This window comes from Sebastes umbrosus, chromosome 11, assembly GCF_015220745.1.
Source record: "Sebastes umbrosus isolate fSebUmb1 chromosome 11, fSebUmb1.pri, whole genome shotgun sequence".
Taxonomy (NCBI): Eukaryota; Metazoa; Chordata; class Actinopteri; order Perciformes; family Sebastidae; genus Sebastes; species Sebastes umbrosus.
In genome coordinates, this window is record NC_051279.1 from 30888621 (window position 1) to 30910857 (window position 22237).

A 22237-nucleotide genomic window follows, 5' to 3' on the forward strand; every position below is an offset into this window, starting at 1 on the left:
TTTAATAAAGTAATTATTATGACCAAAAAGCCAGTCTCTTGTAACTGAAGCCTTGTCCTTGGGCTTCATTCACACTTGATATCTCCTGGTTGGGTTAATGTGTGTGGTGCTATGCTGCAATTTAAGAATACGTGTTAATCATTAACACTGTGCACAGAACACATTCAGTCAAACACCTGCTTGACTAGACAGCTTTAACACCACACCGCCATATACTAATATAACTACAACTGCTATTTATTGACACTACATGAAGGATATAATTCGTTGTGCATATTGGACTTTTAGTGGCTGTAATGCATCCTCCTGCAGCAGCTTTAACATCACAAGCCTGATGAGTTTTAGTAGACCTAGTTAGATGGCCTGGTTGCATACATATTCTATATATAACTTTGACACTCTTTCACTCACTGACACACACACACACACGTCCTCTCTTTACAGTATATTACACAATGCATATACAGTGTTGGCTCAAAGCCATGTCATTGACACTACAGTGTGTGTGTCACTGGTCCCCTGCATTTAAATGCTGCAGCCCAGCCGTCTGTGTAATCTGTAATGCTGTTGTCTCTCTGATCAGAAAAAGACTTCTGTCTCTGCACTCTTTTTTTTCTTTCTCTGCAGATAATTTGACACGCTGTCAAGTTAGATGGTGAAAATGCCTTTTGTTCCCGCACAAAGCTGCACGGAAACCTCACATTTAGCCTCATAACATACCCTAATGTGACTGTAATTATTGAATTAAACATCTTATCTGTCATTCCAGCAGGAACACAGAGCGCTTGTGCCCGATTTAATTTGAGCCTCTCACTCGTGTTCTTTGTTCTCCTTTCATCTTTACGCCCCTTGTTTGCCTTTTGTTGCTGCTCTGAAATTTTAGCTCTTTTTCAAACACTTAAGCGCTGCTCACACACACATACACACGAACAGAGGTGTTATTATGGAGGGCGGCTCTGACCTGTGAAGGAGGAGGAGGAGGAGGTGGGGTGGGGTGAAGGTTTGGGGGGTGACTCCCATTCTGTGGATCTACACAGCGGGACGTGTTGGAAAGGGAGAGCGGAGAACGATCAGAGATAGTGAGAGAAAGTCAAAGATCCGGCGTGACACATTCAGATCACAAAGAAGAGAGCTGTGTGAAGGAAAGCTGTCGGCGGGGGGGGGGGGAAGTCGCTGCAGCAACTCTTGAAGTTCCAAAGTTCTTCGGACGTTACTGTAAATGTTCAGCATGGATCTCTTCTGCTCGAGCAAAGGTAAGTCACGCCGTTAGTGTGTACTGCTGTACAGCTGAAAGGAGAGAAAGGAGACAGGTAGCGAAGCCAACAGGTAAAGTGATACAGGTGGAGGGCAGACAGAGAGAGAGAGAGAGAGAGAGAGAGAGAGAGCATTTCTGGGCTGTGGGTGGGACTGCACATGGGTCCGACTATAAAGCAGCAGCAAACACATAACAGGTGTCGGGTTGGATAATGTGACGATATGCGGCACTGAAAATGTGTCAAATGTCAAGATTTTGCCGTACCATTGAAGGGCAGTTATTCCTCAAGTCTCTCTAGTGGTATTGAACCAGGTTATGTTGCAAATCAATGCGCTGGACTGCTTTATGGCAACATTGGATTTACAAGGTTTTGCATCAATGTGGTGCAGTCCCTTGATTTGGTATTTTATATTTCTGAAGATTTGCTGTATCTTGATTTACAGTATATCAATATCATGACCTAAACTGACACATATATGAATGTTACACAGAAGTAAAAATACAATGCATATTAGCACATGTACATTGTGCATGTGATGGAGAATATATCTGGGTAGAGTGTTTCATCATTGATAGTCTCTTGTTCTGTTGGATGTGGATTTATATGGATGCAAATGTCAGAATCCAAGGAGACAATGTTGGAATTTCATAGTGTTAGAGTTGATCATCCAGCAGCTCTGACATTATGCAACAATGAACACATTATACTACAGCTGTGCTTAGCCTCGGGGGATACAAACTGTATGAATGTTGTGCTGTTCTGTCTGGTGAAACAGTGATAAATGAGCATTGTTAAAAGTTATTATTACACGGCTGTGTTGAATTATCAATTCTAATTGGTCAATCACGGCGTTCTGCGGTCTGTGATTTCTGTATTAAAGACCGTTGCTATGTATAACAGACCGTTGCTATGGGCACAGCTCTGATGTTGGACTCTGGCGGACCGTTTTTTGCGCCAAAATATTGATTTCTTAAGTAAGTAGCCACGTAATAAGCGGGAATTAGCTAGCGGGTCATTGTTGTGAAAGAATGCACCCCGACGTGTCAGCGGCATCGCCCTTTCGGGGATTCTTTCACAACAATGACCGGCTTGCTGTGCATTATCCTTTATGTATAACAAGTGTTGAAACAATTAATTGATTATCATCAACAATATTCATATAATAATAGTAATTGTTTAAGCAATTCATCAATTAAAAAGTCCAAAATATTTGCTGGTTCAAACTTCTCAAATGTGAGGATTTGCCACTTTTTAATGTTTTATATCATAAGAAATTGAATAATTCTGGGTTTTAGACTGTTGGTCGGACAAAACAAGCGATTTGACTATTATCTAAGAACTAGTAATTTTCTCTTTTCTGGACATTTTGTAGACTAAATAATTGATCAGTTAATTAAAAAAATAATCTATCATTAATTGTTATGAAAGTAACTGTCAGTTGCAGTCCTAAATATATCTAAATTTATCAAAAATATAATGAGTAAATGTGTATATTTAACTTAGCATCTACCTGGTAGTAACAAGGGTAGAAATGTCAAATCAAAGCTGATGAAAGATGTAAATAATAACATCAGAAGTGGCTAATGCAGAGTGTATTTAAAGTCCTGTAGAGTGGCCCTGGGTCACTGAGTAATACAGTAAGAGAAGCATAAACAATCGTACAGTGCAACAGCAGTAATCTTGCCTCCACGTGTCTTCTGTAATGAAGAAGACCCCGTGAGGCTGAAACCACTTGACATTTTGAACCGACATACCTTTGCTCTTTAGAGCCTGAAGAACATTTTCTTCTCTGTCTTATGTGTTTGTCACTGGATCCCTGTGTCATCCATACTTTGTAGCCTATTTGCTTTTCTTGTCTGTGCTTGCAGGGAAACACAAGACAACGTGCTTTAAAGCTGGTAATGATTGTGTGTACTGTACATAGTGGACCAAGTGTTTAATGTCTTCATACCGATCCTCAAAACATGTTATTTTCCTCAAATTGTCGGGGCTTTGTTTGTTTAATTCTTCACAAAAGAGGTGACATTTTACAGGAACCAAACCTTAAAGGAATAGTTCACCCAAAAACAATATAAATTGTATTTAGCACTCACCTCCCTTTAGGCTCCTTATGGTCTCAGAAATACTTTTCTATTGAATGACGTTAAGGAGAGCGGAGCACCTGAAAAATGAAAGCATATCAGTGCAAACAGACTTCGACGGAGGCCGAACAAAAGACAACAAAAAAGGTTATAAAACGACTGTACAACTTCCAGTACAGCATTAACCATGTGTATTGTAACCATTGAAAAGTGTCTTGTAACCATGGAAAGCCGAACACAACTAATTTTGCAAACAAACAACACCATAACAAAGCATTTCCCGTGAAAGAATTTGAACAAATTCCCTTTGTATATCCTTTTTCGCTGTCTGTCGTTCGTCATCCATTGAAGTCTGTTTGCACTGATATGCTTTCATACTGTATTTGGGGCGCTCCCCTCTCCTCAACGCCATTCTAGAAAAAAAAATTCTCGGACCATAGAAAGCCTGGAGGTGAGTACCATATGCATTTCATATTGTTTTTGAGTGAACTATTCCTTTATTGAACAAATCTCACACTAATAATGTACTGTATGTTTGCTTACAAATATTCTATTATTCTGCCACAGATTGAAATCTGAGATTGTAGCTAAACCCACTCTGTTGCCATTTAATAAAAGCTTTCACATGTATAGTTCTAAACAGCAGTTGTCCACAAAGTCCCCTTTTTAAAGGGATAGTTTGGGTGTTTTGAAGTGGGGTTGTACGTATTCATAGTCCGTGTATTACCTACAGTAGATGACAGTCGACACGCCCCCAGGAGAAACGGAAGTACCGACACAGGAGCAAAGCAATGCACTGCTGTGGACCGGGACGGCAGAAAAACGTAGTTTAGCCACCTAAAAGAAAGGCTCACATAAAAAAATTGATATCCCTTTAAGTGTACGCTATATTTAGAATATTTTCCGACTGAGAACTGAACTGAAAGTGAACCGTATCTATACTGTTTTTGTCAACGAAGTCTGCTGGTTTTGAAGAGAGCATAGATAAGTTTCATTTTCAGTTCAGCCGACCATCATCTACTGTAGGTAATACACTAACTATTAATAAGTAGCTCATACAACCCCACTGCAAAACACCCGAACTATCCCTTTAAGGTGTCTGAACACAGTTTTTCATGCATTAAATTATTATGTTCATTCACAGAATTTCTAAAAGAGTTATCTGTTGAAGTGTTGCACGCCTTACAGCTTTGATAAAAAATATTCAAACACAATATGATTGTACAGTTTTATGCATTATGCAAAGGTTAATCAATACGGTGTAACAGTAAATCAAAAGCCATGAAGAAAATGATGTCATAGTACTTTACTCACTGTTTGAGTGATGCGTGGTCGTCTGTAAGTGCAGTGCTAAAACAGCTCAGACATAACCATTCGTAATTAACGCTCTACTACTGACAGAGAGGGCTCTGCATTAACCTCTGATCTCATAATGCTGCATCACAGATGGATTAAACCTTTCGAGGTGTAACTCAGTAGTGAATGGATGCTGACTGTGGATGTAATCCTACAGAGATTTACTGTCTTGTCTTCACTAGCGGCTGCCTAATTTGCCAGTTTATTCCCGTTTCAGCAGCCTGAGCAGTACGGTGTATTACCCTTCTTGTGTGCTCTGCTGAGTGGGATGTTGTCGTGCTGCTGACTCTCAGTCCGGAGCCCACAGGGAAGGGATTTCTCTCTCACTCAAAAGGCCTTTTGCTGTCACACTCTCTGGGATTACCGAGGAAGAATTTCCCACTGAGCTTCCATCAGGCCGCAGCACGATTCAAAGACCTCCCACAGAGGGAGAAGAAGTAGAGCACTGTGTGTTACTGTCTGAGAGCTTGGCCGGTGGACGTCCGTCTGTCTGGCAGGGACCAGTGTTCCCGACACTGCAGCAGAACGGAGAGGAAAAGCCAAGGGCAGGTTTCTGAGGCTGTATTCATGGTGGGATGTGTGTTAGGTTGTTGTTGGACAGGGGTAGATTGCAGTTTCCACCCCCCAGTGGGAAACCAAAGAGTCTGTTGCACCAAAACAGGAGCTATGGACATTTCTTTTACAACTTGGGACAAAATTATCTTAAAGTGGCACTCCCACTATTTTACACATATAAAGGTCATTGTTTTTGTCATAGTTAGTCCTATTTAGTCTGTGGAAATCAATGTATAATTGTCTTCTGAGGACCTTTCTTAAGTCTGACTTAACATGATGTCATCAGGGTTGCTTTTCCTGATGATGTCATCAGGGTTATCTTGAGTTAGGCTTGACACTTAAAACTGAATTTTATCAGAAAACCTTATAATTATAAGGGGAATTATCAGTCAATGGAAGATCTATTGACTGACTCTACTGAGTTGCATTATGGGAATTGTAGGATCCAGTGTTTATTGAAGCTTGACTGTAGGGACTAAAGATCAGGACATCTTGGCCTCTGCTTCTTAAATTTTAACATTTTGTTTAAAATTTTTGTTGCAAAAGGGTTCACTTACAAGCTTTTTCCTGTGCTTTTAAAGGAATACTTCCCCCACAAAATGACCATTTGTGTATCAGTAACTCGCCGAATATTACCTTGGATTCTTGTAGAAAACTTTGTTTTTCTTGCATGCCTCCACGTTAAACGGGGAATAAAAAAAACCTGTAAATCCTTGATGAATTGAAGCAAATCGGGCCCAGGTTTAACAACAGCAAAAGTATATCAAAACATCTGTTTACAAACTCTCACACAACTCATGCGGTATAAAAGTCTTGTTTATCCAGACGTATGCTCACTACTTCCCAAACGGACTCGCAGCGCGCCTGCGCAAGCATGAGACAGCAGTGACGGAAGTGTTTTAAATAGTACGATTTTGTGCAAAAATTCATGTGTTTGGGAAGTAGTGAGCATACGACTGGATAAAGGAGACTTGGATTATAGTGCACGAGTTGTGTGAGAGTTTGTAAACAGATTCTTTATATAGTTTGCCGTTGTTAAACCTGGACCTCATTTACCTCCAATGAATTTCTCTCAAGTGTCCTTGAGCAGTTCAAGATTTACTCTTCTTTAACAAACCCTCTGAAAAGTGAACTTAGAATAAAATATGTTAATTTCTTTGAATGATACAGCGGCTTTTCCTTTGACACTGGCTGGATGCCGTCCGATGGCTAATATATGGCTATAAGACAGTCTCTCTCTTAATAAATGAACGCCTCCCTGGCCGCTGATGTTGTCCCTGATACACATATTTTGAATATGCCACTATCCGGCAGCAGACTGTCCATCCAGGAAATGTGAGCATGGGATGTTTCCAGAGGAGAGTCTGACTGCTCTTTCAGGATGCTTCCTCTCGCATCCTGTTGTTCTGTATTTGATATTTAGCTGACGAGTTCACAAACTTCAACATGACATTGGATTCTGGCAGCAGCTGTTATCACATGTCTGTTATCATTAGAGCGACACAATTGGCAGGCAAGCTTTCAAATAGACGTTGTTGTAACTCCTGTAGATGTCTCCATACTTAGTGGGACATTTGGAGATGATAGCCACAGTTAGTGTCCAGATTTCTTCTGGTTGACTCCTTTCTCACCACTGTTTGAGAGTTTTTTTTTATTATTATTTGTTTCTCTTCACTTTGAAAGGGACTAAATGATTAGTCAACTGATCGACAGAAACTTAATTTGCAGCAAAAGACATCTCCTTGAGCTCTGTGAGACTGTGATGGAGGTTTTCACTCATTTTAGACCAAATTAATCGGTGAAATATTTGACTAATTAATTGATAATGGAAATAATTGTCAGTTTCAGCCCTATAGGCTTCATCATCGGCTGTGATTTCAACTGAAAATAATTTAGTCTTTTTACAGAAAAATCATTTTAGTGTTGTTTTAAATATCTCTTTTCATACCCTATCCTTATTTTCTTATCTTTTGTTGTTGTTATTTTTTTCTCCTATTGGTCATAATGTATGTCTGGAATAAGCAGTAAGGAGGAGAAGAAGACATAACCATTTAAAATGATCCGCAGAATGTGAAGCATTTGTCAATGTGGGATAATTAATGTAAATCCATAAACCCCGCCCACTAAAATGTTATTATCCTCACCATAACTTAATGATTCATGTCAAATGTTGACCATAAATATTCACCATAAACACTTGTGACAGTCAGCTGCTGAGAACCATACCAAAAGTTCGACAGGTCCTGTTTTTAGATCATCGATGTCAAGAGGTGATGATTTAACACAGTGTTGGTTACCCAGAAGAAACACTAGCAGGGCTGATGGTCGGTAGCCGGTATTCATATGTGACTCACATGCACAGGAAGCTGTGTTGTTGCTTATGTGGGGGGTATGTCTGTTACACAGTAGCAGCTAGCGGGGCGATGTGGGTGGTAAGTGTTGGGGGCAGAGTGGAATGACCCCTGGGTGAAGGACAGCTGTAAAATCGGATCCCTTCATCTGAAATACTCTCCTCACTGAGGAGGTTTGGAACATTTTTAAGATCTAACAGTCTATTTTTCTGGAGCTTGAACACCACATCTTGTGTACTGTGTTGCATTTCTAGTCATTAGTGGTGGAAGAAGTTTTCAGATCCTTAAGTAAAAGTTCAAATACCACACTGTGAATACGCCACTACAAGTGAAATCTACTAAAAGTATCAAAAGAAAAAAGTACTCATTGTGCAGTAAAATGTTCCCTGTCGGTGTTTTACTGGTATATATGATGTTTCTGGATTAATATTACTGCTGCATTAGTGTGTACGTTGCATTTTGCTGTAGATGTTTTAACTCCTTTGCGTACTGTTATATAGTTTAATCTACAGCAATGCATCATATTCTATAAGATCATCATATCTTTGTAGTGTCTCCGTCCTGTGAGAACCACACATCTCTAAAAAAAAGTCAACTTTTCATGGTGTCAGTAAAACAGCCTGTATTCAGCTTTGTTATGATGCATGTTCCTGCTGATCCAAGAGGGTCATTAAATATTATTGTTACCTAAAGAAGTAGGAGAATTTCCTCAGCACATAAAGGAACACTTCATCCTTCAGTTTATCACAAACATTCAAATTCAACACATCTGGAGATAAAAAAAGTTTTCACTGGACGGGAAGGGGATGAAAAATTGTAATGTGTAAAGTAACCATAGCTGTCAAGATAAATAGAGTAGAATAAAAAGTACAATATTAGCCTCTGAGATGTAGTGGAGTAGAAGTAGAAAGTAGCATAAAATGGAAATATACTCGAGTAAAAAACAAGTACCTCTAATTTGTACTTAAGTACAGTACTTGAGTAAATGTACCTAGTTACATATCACCACAGGGACTTTAAACATTATTTATTAAGACACTATAAACCAGATCAGGTTGTGGATATTCAGGACCAATACTTCCTTTATACATGTAGCCAGCCTGTGCTTGATGAATTATGATACTATTCAAATAATTATGATGTCGTACAAGTTATCATCGTCTCAGTTTGTCCACATAAATTATTGTATATACTAAATGAATATGGAGGATTTGGTGCCAAGGCATTTGAAATAGTTTAGAGTATGTCGGTGACCCAGTAGTAATAATTAGCTATCATGCTTTGCAGCACCAAACTTGCTTTTGTTCTCTTCGTCCAGTAGATGGTGATATTAGCCAGTTAACTTGAGTTTACCTCCTGGAAGCGTTGCTCATATCCAGGGATTTATCTCGCTTAATCCTCCGTTCAGCAGGATTTACAAGATCAAGATCTCTCCTCTCTCTTTTGGTGCAAAAAAATCACTTCAGGAGACTTAAACTTACGCAAAGGTTCAAGCATGATAATGAAGTTGTAACTCAGCTCTTTGTCGGACAGCTAGTAAAAAACAGAGTGTTCCAGCATGTGGAGAAAAAATGCACCCATCTGACTGAATTTGCAAGTATCTCTGCTAATGCAACACATGTGGAAGACCAATTTCTCTGTTATTTAACCCTGCTGATTACAGCTGAACTGATGTGTCTATAAGAGATGGAGTAAAGCGTATATGTTAACTTAACCCATCTTTATATTTTGCCCACTGTTATGAGTGTTATATAACGTTGCATACTTCTATTTGTATTTACCACAGGTCTGATTATACCAATAATACTTTGTCTCTCTGTCTGTTTTTCAGGTGAGTGCCTCTTCTTCTGTGGTTTCCTTGTTGTCGGAGGATGGTCATCCTCCAGCATCTGAACCAATAAGTACTGCATGAATTCAAGCCTTATGAGAGAGATGGTTGTTGGATGTTTGAGCTTGAAACCAATGACATAGTTTTATTACTAGTCCAGTGTTAGACATTTTGTATTACGCTCTTAAAACACTTACTCACTTCAACACATGTTTTTCGCTGTCTGGAAAGAGTTCTCAGGAATCAGAAGGGCTGGGTCAAGACCTGCCCTCACAGGCCATCATTTTCCTCAGAAGTACATCTGGAACTCTTTTACTCCCAGACTGATAAACCAGTGGAGGGGCCGTAACACCTGGGTGTAGCCTGGTCCCCCATAATAGAGCAGGTCACCTCATTGTTTGGCTTTAAGTTGTTAGATCAACAGGATGGATGACTAGTAGCCGACCCATTAAGTGAAAGAATGAAAGCATGTTTTTCTTACAGTGTTTAAGGAGTCATTGAGACTCTGTTGGGGGTCTGCTAATGTGGATATCTGCTGTGCAGTGAATGCGACAGTTGATGAAATGGATGTGTGGGTGTGATTGAAGGGTGCGGTGGGGACAAACAATGCTAGCTCAGTTCCTCTGAACTTTACTCATAAAGCAAAAAATGCCGAGAACGTGTGTGCAGTCGGCCAGTGTCAATACAGTGGCAAACTTGTGTTTCTACTAGGGCTGTCGATCGATTAAAATATTTAATCGCAAATTAATCATACATTTTTTTTCCTATCGACATGGGAGTGGGCAAACATTATGCAAATATATGTATATAATTATTATTGGAAATCAATTAACAACACAAAACAATGACAGATATTGTCCAGAAACCCTCACAGGTACTGCATTTAGCATAAAACAATAGGCTTAGATCATAACATGGCAAACTGCAGTCCAACAGGCATCAACAGCTGTCATTGTGTCAGTGTGCTGACTTGACCATGACTTGCCCCAAACTGCATATGATTATCATAAAGTGGGCATGTCTGTAAAGGGGAGACTCGTGGGTACCCATAGAACCCATTTTCATTCACATATCCGGAGGTCAGAGGTCAAGGGATCCCTTTGAAAATGGCCAAACCAGTTTTTCCTTGCCAAAATTTAGCGTAAGTTTGGACCGTTATTTAGCCTTCTTCATGACAAGCTAGTATGACATGATTGGTACCAATGGATACTTTCGTTTTTTAGTTTCATATGATGCCAGTATCTTCACTCTAGCTTTAATACTGAGCCCACTATGCTAATTTGCGTTAATGCGTTAAAGAAATTTGTGACGTTTAAAACAAATTTGCGTTTAACTTTGACAGCCCGAGTTTTTTCTACACATCAGGACTTCTTGCTGGAGGTTTGATAGTACAGATATCTCTCTGCTCCAGCTTCAGTGCACACTGGTTCACATTTCTTCACCTGAGGGTGAGTAATCGCTCCTGTCGAGGCCTTGTCACACCTCACATGGGTGCTCTTTAGAAAAGCAAGGTTGTTAAAGGTGATCCGACTGGTTTGCTTTTGCCCTTCAAAGGACATGCCACTGTTAAATTCATTTGATACTCTCATATCAAATCTCCCTGTTGCGCAGGGGAGCAGCGTCCACTGGCAGGCTTCGTTTTTTTTACTATTCGTACCATTTCCTGCTGTGCAATTGTGTATGCAAGCAACACAACTGGCCCCACACCTTTTATCAGTACGTTCACTCATGGATTCATTACAGTTGAGTCTTTAAAAGCTCGAGACTGCACCATGAGAGGAGGCTGGAAAAACATGAAGCAATTCTCTGAGTATGTCAGGAGAGTAACCTGATAGGCTTTTGGCTGGAGTCGCTGTGCTGTTTTGTCCCCACATGGGCCACACGCCCTCAAGGACAAACTGTTAATGTACTCTCTCCACGACTGTTACTTCTGTGGGCTTTCATACAGCGGTTCTTTGAGGCCTTTATTTGTGCCAGCAGTGGTAAATGACTCCACTGTATTGTTCAGTGTTGGAGCCGCTCCCGCTCACTGGTTTTCATTACAGTTTGGAAAGGGAAGCGGCCCATTGTTTGGACTGTTATTCTCTCTTTACGGCAGGAGTTTTAGTTGTAGGTGTCACGGTGGAAAAACAGGATGTGAAGCCAGTCCAGTTTTGCTGATAAGAACAAGCAGAGAGGAAAGTAAAATGACATCTCCTGCAGCAGCGAGGACACTTGACTTGAGGGTATGGTTGTGACCCGGCACATGAACAGCTTATATTAAGATTAGCTGATTATTATTCATTCATAACAAGCTGAGTCAAAGGGAAACTCAATCATGTGGCGTAGTGTGGGCATTTAGTAGTGCTTCCAGTGTATTGTACTTTGGACGTGCACCTTAACAGACCTGGTATTTTATTAATCCAGCTGCTCTGGGTGTGGTGCATAATCTCCCAGCGTGCCTTGGACTCGTTCCAGTCTCACAGACAATGCTGTGTGAAAAAAAACAAAAAACCCTATGGGCATAATTAAAACTTGGAATAATTAAAAGTAACCATTCTAATATCTCACTACTCCACCCTTTGTACCTGTACATGATAATAAACTATGTATTGTTGTCATTGTGAGGGTGGGTTGAGCACAGACTCAGTACCATATGAGTTGTTTTGTTGCATTGGTGCCAGGCTGTGCATATTTTCGTCACATCGTTGCATGAAAGGACACGTCGGGTCACATTTTGTAGTGTTTTTTTATACTCCAGTAATTATACTGTGCCGCAGACAACCAGAGAGCATTCCTGAAGTGCATGGAGTACACAACTCTTAGAGAAAAAAAACATGTACAGGGAATGTGTTCATGACTTATCAAGTGTTATATCTGCAGATATCTGTGTTTGGATCTGGTTGACTTAATGTACCTGTCTGTTAGGCTGCTGCTGGGGCGGCTCCCCGTCCTCGCCTCTCAGCGCATGGAATGACAGGATTTGAGGAAGTAAAGTCTCGACTCAACAAGGGCACTTTGTGGCAGCGTCTTGGTACTTTTCTTGTAAATGGAAATATCTTTCAGAACTGCAGACAAAAGAGCAGCAGCGTGGATATAAAATGCCATGTCTGTTGTGATTCCTTCCCACATTACGGCGTTACAAGAGCCCTCTTGTGGGCGGGTCAGCTCAGTGAAAAGCCAGTTAATGAAAGTTACAGAGATTCTAATGATGGTGAGTCACTGCTGTCTGAAACTAGACTCTAAAGCTGCATGAGGGAGAATAGTTATTTTCTCTGTCCAGCCACAAACACATGAAGTTTACTGCAAGTCTTTCTTTTGTGAAAGGAGCAGTCGTTTTTTTTTTTCTCTCTGCTCTGAGGAAAGAAAGAATGCAACTAATTCATTCTCTCCAGATGGAGGGGTTTATGGGAGTGAGGGTAATAAATCACCTGTCTGTGTGCGTGTGTGTGTGTGAGGAGTCACCTGTATTGTGTTTGTCTGTACGCTATTAGAAGCCGATCGTCAGGATGCCTATCTAAAAATAAAAGCTCGGCCTCTTCAGGTTACAATGCAAACCCGCACATTTTGGCAGCCAGTCAGGAAAGCCTGAGTCCGGATCCTGTGTCAAGTTTTGTTGTTTGATAGCTGGTTGCCCGTGGCAGCAGCAGCGGCAGCAGCAGCACAGTAAGCCCACGTTCCACGAGACCTCGACCATGGACGGACACATGCTATTTGCCTAACCTGTGGGCGGCGTTGCCACAGCAACCAAAGCCCGGCATGGCTGGCCACACCCATGTGTGGTTTGCAGACGCTGAGTCATCGTGCAAATATTCAAATCTCCTTTCTTCTTTTATTCCTAAAATGTGACTTTGTTACATTGTTTGGGACATGTTTTCATATTCGCTCAGATACTTCCTCTTTTGTGCTTTTTTTTTTCTCGTACAAATACAAGTTTAGAGGAGGAATGAATGAGCCTGCCCACTCATGGCATAAGTGTGTGTCTCTGTGTGGCACAAACAGGCTGGTCCCTGCTGGCACTGCCAGACCTGTCGCTCCCAACGGCCATTTTATACCTTCCTCACCGACCAGACTGGAGCTCCATTTTGTGACGGGTCAACCTCTATTTAAGCATGATTTCAAATCACTGGTATTTAAAGGATAGGTTCATTTTCATACAGTACTCACATGTCTGTGTGTACTTTGAAGGAGTTTTTTTGGTAATTTTTTGGTCATTAAAGAATTTTATTTTTGTGCAAAGATGACATTTTGAAGGAGCTGTGTGCAGCATTTAGGGGGATCTATTGGCAGAAATTGGAATATAATATTAAAAAGTATGTTTCCTTAAGTGTATAATCACCTGAAAATAAGAATCATATTTTCGTTACCTTAGAATGAGCTGTTTATATCTACATAGGGAGCGAGTCCTCTTCACAGAGTCGGCCATGTTTCTACAGTAGCCAAGAACGGACAAACCAAACACCGGCTCTAGAGAGAGCCATTCACATTCTAGCTGCTGTAGTTCTCCTACACGGATATGAGTCCGAGTTAGCCAAATAAAGTTGCTATTAAGCTGATTAAACAAATATCAATAGCGATTAGGATTTTGGCCTCCCACAATTAAGTGAGCATGATCGTCTGTGATATGAATGTGTGCTCCGCTCATAGAAACCTCCACTGCATGTCAAAGCAAGTGCTTCCTAGACTAACAGCCGGCCCCCAGGGGGCGATCGAGATATTTTAGCTTCACTTTTGGGGAGCCGTCATGCCGCTGCATGCATACCCTACAGCGTCAGCCTGTGAAAAGCTTTCCTGAATGTTGTGGCTGCCAGAGTAAAAAGAGTAGTATGCTGTTTATTACTCGTTTTGGAACCTTATTTTAAGTCTTATATTTTGATGCAAAGATTTGTTAATTAGCAGGATTTTAGCACAACATGGAAGTGAAGTCAGTGCTCTGTTTATTTAAATGTGAAAGTGCAATAAAAAATACCTTGTCCCTAAAATCAATGAATAATCGTGATAAATAATCATGATCTCAATATTGATCAAAATAATTGTGATTATCATTTTAGCCATAATTGTGCAGCCTTAGTTGGTATCCAAAGTTACAGTTCTTTTAGTATAAACCTTTTTCTTTCTGTTGCCTGGACAGTGTTTCCCCGAAGAGGGGCTTTAGACGTAAAAAGACTGTAATTTGGAAGATACTTATGAGCTTCAGCTGAACCTTTTTTTGCACAGAATGAGGACTTACATTGCAGTCACTTTAAAAAAGGGATATCTTCAATGCTAGGACAGAAGGAATGATTATCCTCACTTGATTATCTTGTCATGTATATCAAGACTCCTTTAGTCAAGGGTCAAGGAAGGAGCCTCAGTAACCATCAAAATCTACTGAAAGGAGGATCATGTTTTGACAGGTTCAGCACCCCACAAATTAGTCTGAACAGAGTGATTCAGTGTATGTCTGTAAGGCTCAGTCTTAGCTTTATCTCTTGGTCGTGCCCTTCGTTGTCAACTGCACTCATTAGAAACGAGCCAGAACTGATAAAGACTCAACAGTATTAGCTGTTATCTGTGATCTCACGGCTCTTTAAATATGGCGACACCAGTTGCACACTGAAAGGAAATTTGCATTGGAGCTCAACATGGTGGGTCTGTTCTCTTTGGTTCACCAATACTTGTCTCCAGTTCTATTAACTCACTATTCTTTTAACGACTTACAAAAAGCTTAATTGCTCCCCATAAACTAAGGAATGAGTATGCGAGAGACAAAGTTGTTGTTGGCTGTCTCTTGGATGCCTCGGTAGTGCCTTTTGCAGACCGGCTCTTAGTTCTTTGTCTTCTGTCTTTCTCTGTCTAGTTTTCTTGTCCTCCCTTTTTTTTCCTGTGTCCACCCTTCATCTTAATCGCTTGGGCTGTAATTTGCAAGGTTTCTCGAACAAGGCGCCCAGTGTGTATCTCGCATGGGTGCCTTCGGATGTATGGGACATGGGGCAGGGTATCCGGGGCAGCAGAGAGGATGTGTCCAGGCTGGCAAGGCCTTCAGATTTATGGGGTAGATGTTCCTCTGCATTTCTGTCCCACAGATGAAAAGATTCCCTTGTTCTTTTTTCCTCACAAACACCCTCCCTACCCCGAATGTACCCCTCCGCTCCCATTCCTTCGCTCTATTAGACACATCTTGCATGCCATGTTGTTCCGCTGGATGGGCAGCGGGTCTCACAAGGGTGAAAGGAAGGAGTAGCGTTGTGGTGTTGACTTGGGTGGTGAAAGCAGAAACAAGGTGTTATTGTGCAATATGTCCTGTCAGAGCAGCATGGACATGGGAGATCCTCTCGGGGATCGGTTCTGGCTCAGCCCGAAGAAAGGTAAGTGGCGAACATACATCGATCCTAATGTGATGCAGGGAAAAGGAGGCAGGAGGCAGTGAACGGTTCACAGCATTGGTCGGAGGATGGTTTATGTTACAAAGAGGTGTGGCCACATGCAGGCAACAACTCATTTTTCACACTTTGGAATCTGGGGAGTTAATTGGGGGAGTTGCGCATATCACGGATTCGTCTTATGCAACAACAGTAAAGCCTTTTCCAGCGCCTAAATGGTGCAATACATCTCTTGCATGCTGATTCTCATCCCTGGCCGCCGTTTAGCTGAGCTGGCGTGCAGCTCCCACAGGAAACAGAACAAGAAAATCGAGGGCTGTTTTGAATTTTCTGTCCAGATCTCACTGCTGGAACTTGTTTGCAACAACAAAGCAGTTTTGTAGTCTCTGGCTGTTTGCAGAGTTCCCACCAAAAGCTGATTTTGATTAGTCAGAAGGGCAAGAAAACATATTCTGCACATATTTCCCAAAGTGCTTGATAATAGAATGTTGGCACCCTCTTCATCAGTCATAGGGAACATTATCCATCATTATCCACGGCCGATGCTCTTCCTAGTGTTAGACATGGCACATCTGTCACATTGCTGCATCCTGCTTTCAGTTCGTCCTCATTTACCCCCTTGTGGGTGGGCGCCTGTCCAAGTGTGAGAGGCTGCAGGGGGCGTTGTAAGGCTGGACACATAGTGTAGAGACCCCACCACGGACACATGACGTAACAGCTTGTTGGAGAGAGAGGGACAGAGAGAGAGAGAGTTAGAATGAAAGGGACTTGGCAGTCTTTTTGGGTGCTCCCGCTTATTTTTGGTCGGTAAAGAGGGTGAAGGGAGGCATAATCTGTGACTTCATTTCTTTCCACTCTGGAAAAGGAGAAGTCGGTGTGATCCGTGACTTGTGGAGTCGAGAACACAAGCAGGGCCTTGTCATTTTTACCTCAAGCACACATTAGTTTATAGATTTTCCATGTGCATTTATGCGTATACCAGTGAGACAAAAGCCAAGAGTTGGCTTTTTTTCCCTCCGCTCACACAGTAGGCTTTTCTACTCGTGACGTCAGTACAGTTTTATATTGCTTAGCCCCCAAAAAACTACTTTACTTTGCTGACATTTTCTTTCACTTTTACACAGTTACACAGACTTTATTTCACCAAACAAAGCTGTGTTACTCCGCAGTTGCTTTTAACAAGCCTTATATAACTCCAAAGATATTTATGGGGCAAGAAAAGTTGTGTTGGCAAAGCAGCAAGAACAGTTCCTTTATTGTCTTGATTGATTTCAGTCCATTACTCTGTCTATTGTTCTTGCCCCTCCGCTCTGATCACAACAAAGACTTCTCCTCCTTCTACTGTAATTTGCCTTTTATTTTTACCTCAAGAACAGTTGACTATTTATTTTTGCAGCAGTGTGAGGAATGCCAAAGACACCTCTCAGTCTCCCTCCGCGCTCACCAGCTTCTAACCAGCTCTCTAACACACAGTGCCTCTTTGTCTGAAGCCGTTCTGTGGTTAAACACACTTCTGTGGGTTTGTGTTTGGTGGGAAAGTATATAGAGTTGTTTTTTTTTCTCCTGGCCACCCCTCAAATTATCTCTAGACCCTTTGGCTATGCATTGGACTCACATTTCCCTTCAAGTCATCAATGTTTAACCCCAATTACGCCCAGAGTGGCCAGGGACCAGTCAGTGCAGGGGGTTAATCCTTGCATCTTCATCCCTCCTGCATTTCAAAGGCTACTTTCTCTTCCTGTATGCGCTTATTGACACTGTAGTTCATCCCGTCACATGCAAATATCAGTCAAGGTTGTCTGAGGACGGGATTAAGGCCTCGCATGCCGTCAGTCAGCAGGTTACAATTGTCAGGTCAACAAGTAAAGTTTATATATAGCCCAAAATCACAAACTAATCCCAGAGGGCTTTACAACCTTTACAATATGTGACACCATAAACTTTAGGCCATGGACAACTATACTGTAGGTATGAGGTTATTATGTTAAAATAATATGAGAAAAATATAACACATCTTGTGGATTTGGCCTTTTTAAACTGAACCTACATTTAAGAACCATGCTAGCAGCTTTGTTGCTGTACTCAGGCACAGTGGTGCTTTGAGCTAAATGCTAATGTCAGCATGCTTCAGTAATATGCTCAAAGTGATAAGCTGCTGCAGCTGCTGCTGCAATTATGTATACCATGTTCATTATCTTAGTTTAGCATGTTGACATGGTAACATTTGATGATTAGCATTAAACACAAAGTACAGCTGAGGCTGATGGGAAATGTCTTTAGAGCACTCAGCCAATCTTACGGTGGCACAAGAGGAAAACCCAGAGGATCAGCAAAGTCAGTCGACTTCATCCTCTGGGGGCCGTGAATGTCTGAACAAAATCCATCCAATTGTTCAGATCGTTAAGGTTGGACCAAAGACTATATAAAATATGGACTAAGTCTCCGTGACATCACGCAGAGGTTTCTGAAGAGCCGTTGTGAAGCTCAAAGTTGGTGGCTCCAGCTGTCGCCATCTTGGCAGTGAAGACACAGCAGAGCAGACCATGGATGTATTAAGAGAACTGGATACAGCGTTGGAGGCGGGGCCTCGTTCAATCCTATGAAAGTTGCTCAGTGGAGCATGAGGCCTAAATGGCTCCACTTCCGTCTGGAAAAGTACCCGGATCTTGGGCACATGGAACATGCGCAGTAGCGTCCGCTCAGTCACATGACTCGGTCACGGGGTCCCAACGTCACGCCGTCGTCACGGCTTGTGCTCCAGCCTCGGTCTGGGTCTCATTCACATGAACGGAGGAAGAGAAATAACTCTGGATTTGGCTATTGGTGCATTTTACAACTTTAAAAACGTATTTTTTTTAAATAAGGACTGTTAGAGTGTTCATACTGGGGAGTTGATTCACCTCAAAAAAAATTACCGCTGAGTTACAGATGTCTCTTTCCCAATGTAAGTCTATGGGAAAAGGTATTGTTGGGCCCAATGCATCACGTGACGGACACAGAAGTTGCAGTACCGCCGTTTGGCCACTACGACAGTTGGGATCAACGACCGGCGCTCTTCCTGGGGGCTTGGAGCAGACAGCTAGCAGCTAGCAACTTGGTACTACTTCCAGCTGTCACTCAATGCAGCCATGCTCTCATTATGCCTAACTTTAAGCCTTAATATAATTTAAACGGGTTAGCTGTATAAAAATTCACCCCCCGTACAGTTGTGATGAACGGGAACATTAGCTACAGAGACCTAAACCGTTTTTTGTACCAGGCTGTAAACATGTATATTTTTGCTGTAAAGTCTGGCATTTTATCACGGGGGTCGATGGAGACTGACTCACTTTTGGAGCCAGCCTCAAGTGGCCATTTGAAGAACTGCACCAGAGGTTGCCGCTTAGTTTGGTCCAAAACTGGTTGACCAACCAACCGTGCAACAGGCCGACATATCATCAGCCCAGCAGACCGCTAGCTAGCATGGCTAAAAAAGCTGTCCAGTCTTATATCAGCTCCAGAAAAAGGTGCCGCAGCGTGTGTCTTAACTGTTGTCATTACTCCTCTATAAACTAAAACCTGCAAACTTGTGAAATCAGTAAAAATGTGTCTGATTTTTTATTATTATGTATAATGTTTTAAAGCAAAGAGACAAAATGTGAATCCTCTTTGAAGCCTTTCTTCAAAAACATATTTTTTATTTGCCACCATAGTGCTCTTTCAGTCTATGGACTCATTGACTGCTAATTTGCTGTATGTGTTTTTTATTGCACCAATTAAATTTAATTAATTACTTTATAATTAGTTAAAGCATCAGTTCATTAATCATTAGAATTGACTACTGGGGAAAGCCTATAATTACAGTGGTGACAATCCCCGCCTCCATATAAAGCAATTTACAACTATCTCTAACTTTAGCAGGATCCTGGGTCAGAGGTGTTTGAACATGAGTCAGCTCTGTGAGAGGGCACAGCTGTCCCTGCACGAGGGGGTCTCTCACCTATCTATACCCAGCTCCAGACAAGCTCCTCACATACAAATAGGCTGATAGTCCAGATAAAAAGGGAGCTCTCATGCATTGCAGAATGATTCGTCACAAGTACAAAAGTGCAAGTCATGATTTGGCGTAGACTAAGGGCCACCCTTCAAACAAGATGTTAAAATCCCTTTCTGTATCTGTTTTATCTCCTCATATTCTTTCACAATAGGTGCCTTACTTATAATGATGTATTTTCAGGGCAGCATGTAGCGCTTCAAAACACTGTGCGAGAATTCCTACTGCTCAGCTAGAAAGCGTCAGTGTGTCAACAGTGGCTGACAACTGGCAGAGGCTTATTGCATTCATCCCTGCTTTAAAAGCTAAATTAAACTTCATACTGTAAACTGTAATAACGTATGAAGCTAACCGGTAAACTAGAATTACATGTGTCATTCATTAGGAGGACCCATCGTTCTAACATGTTCTTCAGTTTCGACATGCTTTGACTTCCCACTAACTTCTGTTAATGTAAGCACATACATTAGCGGGTCAGAAAGGCGCTGCTGACCTTTGCTTTCCGTGGAAGTGGCTGGAGTGGCTTGGATCTGATATCAGAATGGGGGGCAAGTGTGCAGGACCGGCAGACCCCGGAGCAGCAGGCCTTTACACTGGGCCGGTCGCCAGCCACCATCAGTTGGTGCTGACAAGTCTATTCTGGGACTTGTGGAAGTCTGAAACACTGAAGCAGAAGTGGTCTCCTAACCACAAAAGTAGTCAGATACTCTTCCCCAAAGTCTTATTACTCCTTTATCTGCGTCGATCAGTCAAATCATGTTTCCATTTGCAGCAGTCTGCTGCTGCGGAATCTGTTTATAGACCGGATGAAATTAGACTGCATTAGTTCTATAGTGGGCGTTCCCTTCTGAGACTCTATTTCTGATCATTTATTATGTTGCTAATGGCACCTCATACCATTACTGTAAAAAGCAGCAGCACCATGTCCATAGCTAGGGTTCGTCAGGCCCGGAGATAGAGTGTTCCTCTTGAAGCGGGCATATTTAATATCTGGATGGCTGAAGGGGGGACTGGGCCTCAAGCCAGAATACGGGTCAGTGTGGGAACTTTGAAGTTCACTGAACACTTTGTGCATAAACAGTGCATGAAATCACACTGATATGCGGCCAGGAGAGCAAAGCGCCATGCATGGTGATGCAGATTACCCCAAATGAGAGAGCTCCACGCTGGAGTTTTAACACTTAGTTGACTGGCGTGTCGTTGGGGCTGATTTGCAATGAATTTTTTAATAATAACAACTGCATTTATAGAGCACTTTTCATACATGAGATATAGCTCAAAGTGCTTTACAAATAAAATTAAAATGCAACACATTCAAACAAGGGCAGATAGACAATAAAATTAGACAACAAAAACACAGTGGATGCTAAAATATGTAAGTGTAATTAAAAAACAAAGCCTATTAAAAATAAGAAAGATGAGAGAATTTGTAAAAAAAAAAAGAAAAGAAAAAAGAATGACATTAATTATAAGCCAAATTTAATAAATAGGTTCACAGAATTATTAATTATATAATTTTGGAGCATAGTTAAAAAAGGCTGTGCTGCCTATTTTCTTGTGTGATACTTGTGTGTATTTAAAAACCCAACAGTAGAAGACCTGTGAGCTTGTGAAGGATTATATAACTACAGAAAGTCTGCAATGTAGGCCGGTCCCAAACCATTAAGAGCTTTAAAAATAAATAAAAAAAACATTAAAATATATTCTAAAAGATACTGGGAGCCAATGGAGTCTAGCTTAAACCGTGCTAATATGCTCTCTCTTCCTTGTGTTGTTTAAAAGTCTAGCAGTACAGCTCCGAATACAATAACATTTTTCAATTGACTGTTTCGGAAGAGCAGTAAAAAGCATTGCAAAAATCTAATCTATGTGAAATAAAAGCATGAATAAGTTTGTCAGCATCTTTATAGGACAGGAACGTCCGTACTTTGGCAATGTTTCTTAAGTGATAAATAGGAATAAGTTCCTTATATGTTCTTTTACATGACCTCTTAACTGTCAATTAGATATTCAGTCACAAAATACCAAATAGGGTTGATTAATAACATGGTTCAGAATCATCTCCATGTCACTTTAAATACACTGACTTCAGCACCAGCTTGCAGATTCACACATTCACATACACAGCCAGCTTTAACCAGCTGCCACATCATCACCGCCACCTCCTCTGCTTCAGTGTCAGGCAAACTGCAGCATGTCAGTGATAAAACATTTGTTTCGTAACACAGAGGAATGCATCTGTTGTACAATGAGCCAGAGGATTCCTTTGTTCCTTCAGTCTGAATCATTAACCTCACCACTAAAGATAATGTTACACCCTGAGGGATGTTTTAGAGTACGTCTGCTATAGGCGGATTCACCTGGGGCATCACCTTCTAGTCTGACTATAATAGTTGTCAAAGAAGTGTTGTGTGACGGGAATTGTTTTCATGACAG

General features: G+C 41.4%; 1 protein-coding gene and 1 long non-coding RNA gene across 15 annotated transcripts in view; one reads left to right on the forward strand and one right to left on the reverse strand.

Moving 5' to 3' along the window:
- Positions 1-22237, forward strand: part of plecb (plectin b) — a 146846-nt gene that overhangs the window by 55337 nt on the left and 69272 nt on the right. For 2 of the 14 annotated variants that reach the window (XM_037784475.1, XM_037784478.1), the window contains exon 1: positions 1028-1253. The exons of the other annotated variants lie outside the window; for them this stretch is intronic. In XM_037784475.1, the coding sequence (XP_037640403.1) occupies positions 1220-1253 (34 nt within the window). In that variant the 5' untranslated portion in view covers positions 1028-1219. Of the gene's footprint in view, positions 1-1027; positions 1254-22237 lie in introns of those variants that run through there. 14 annotated transcript variants of the gene reach the window in all.
- On the reverse strand, positions 818-3562 carry LOC119496856. Its single transcript, XR_005208829.1, has 3 exons — positions 3350-3562; positions 3011-3117; positions 818-1287 (listed from the first exon to the last, which is right to left on the reverse strand). It is a non-coding gene; the product is annotated as an uncharacterized LOC119496856 (long non-coding RNA).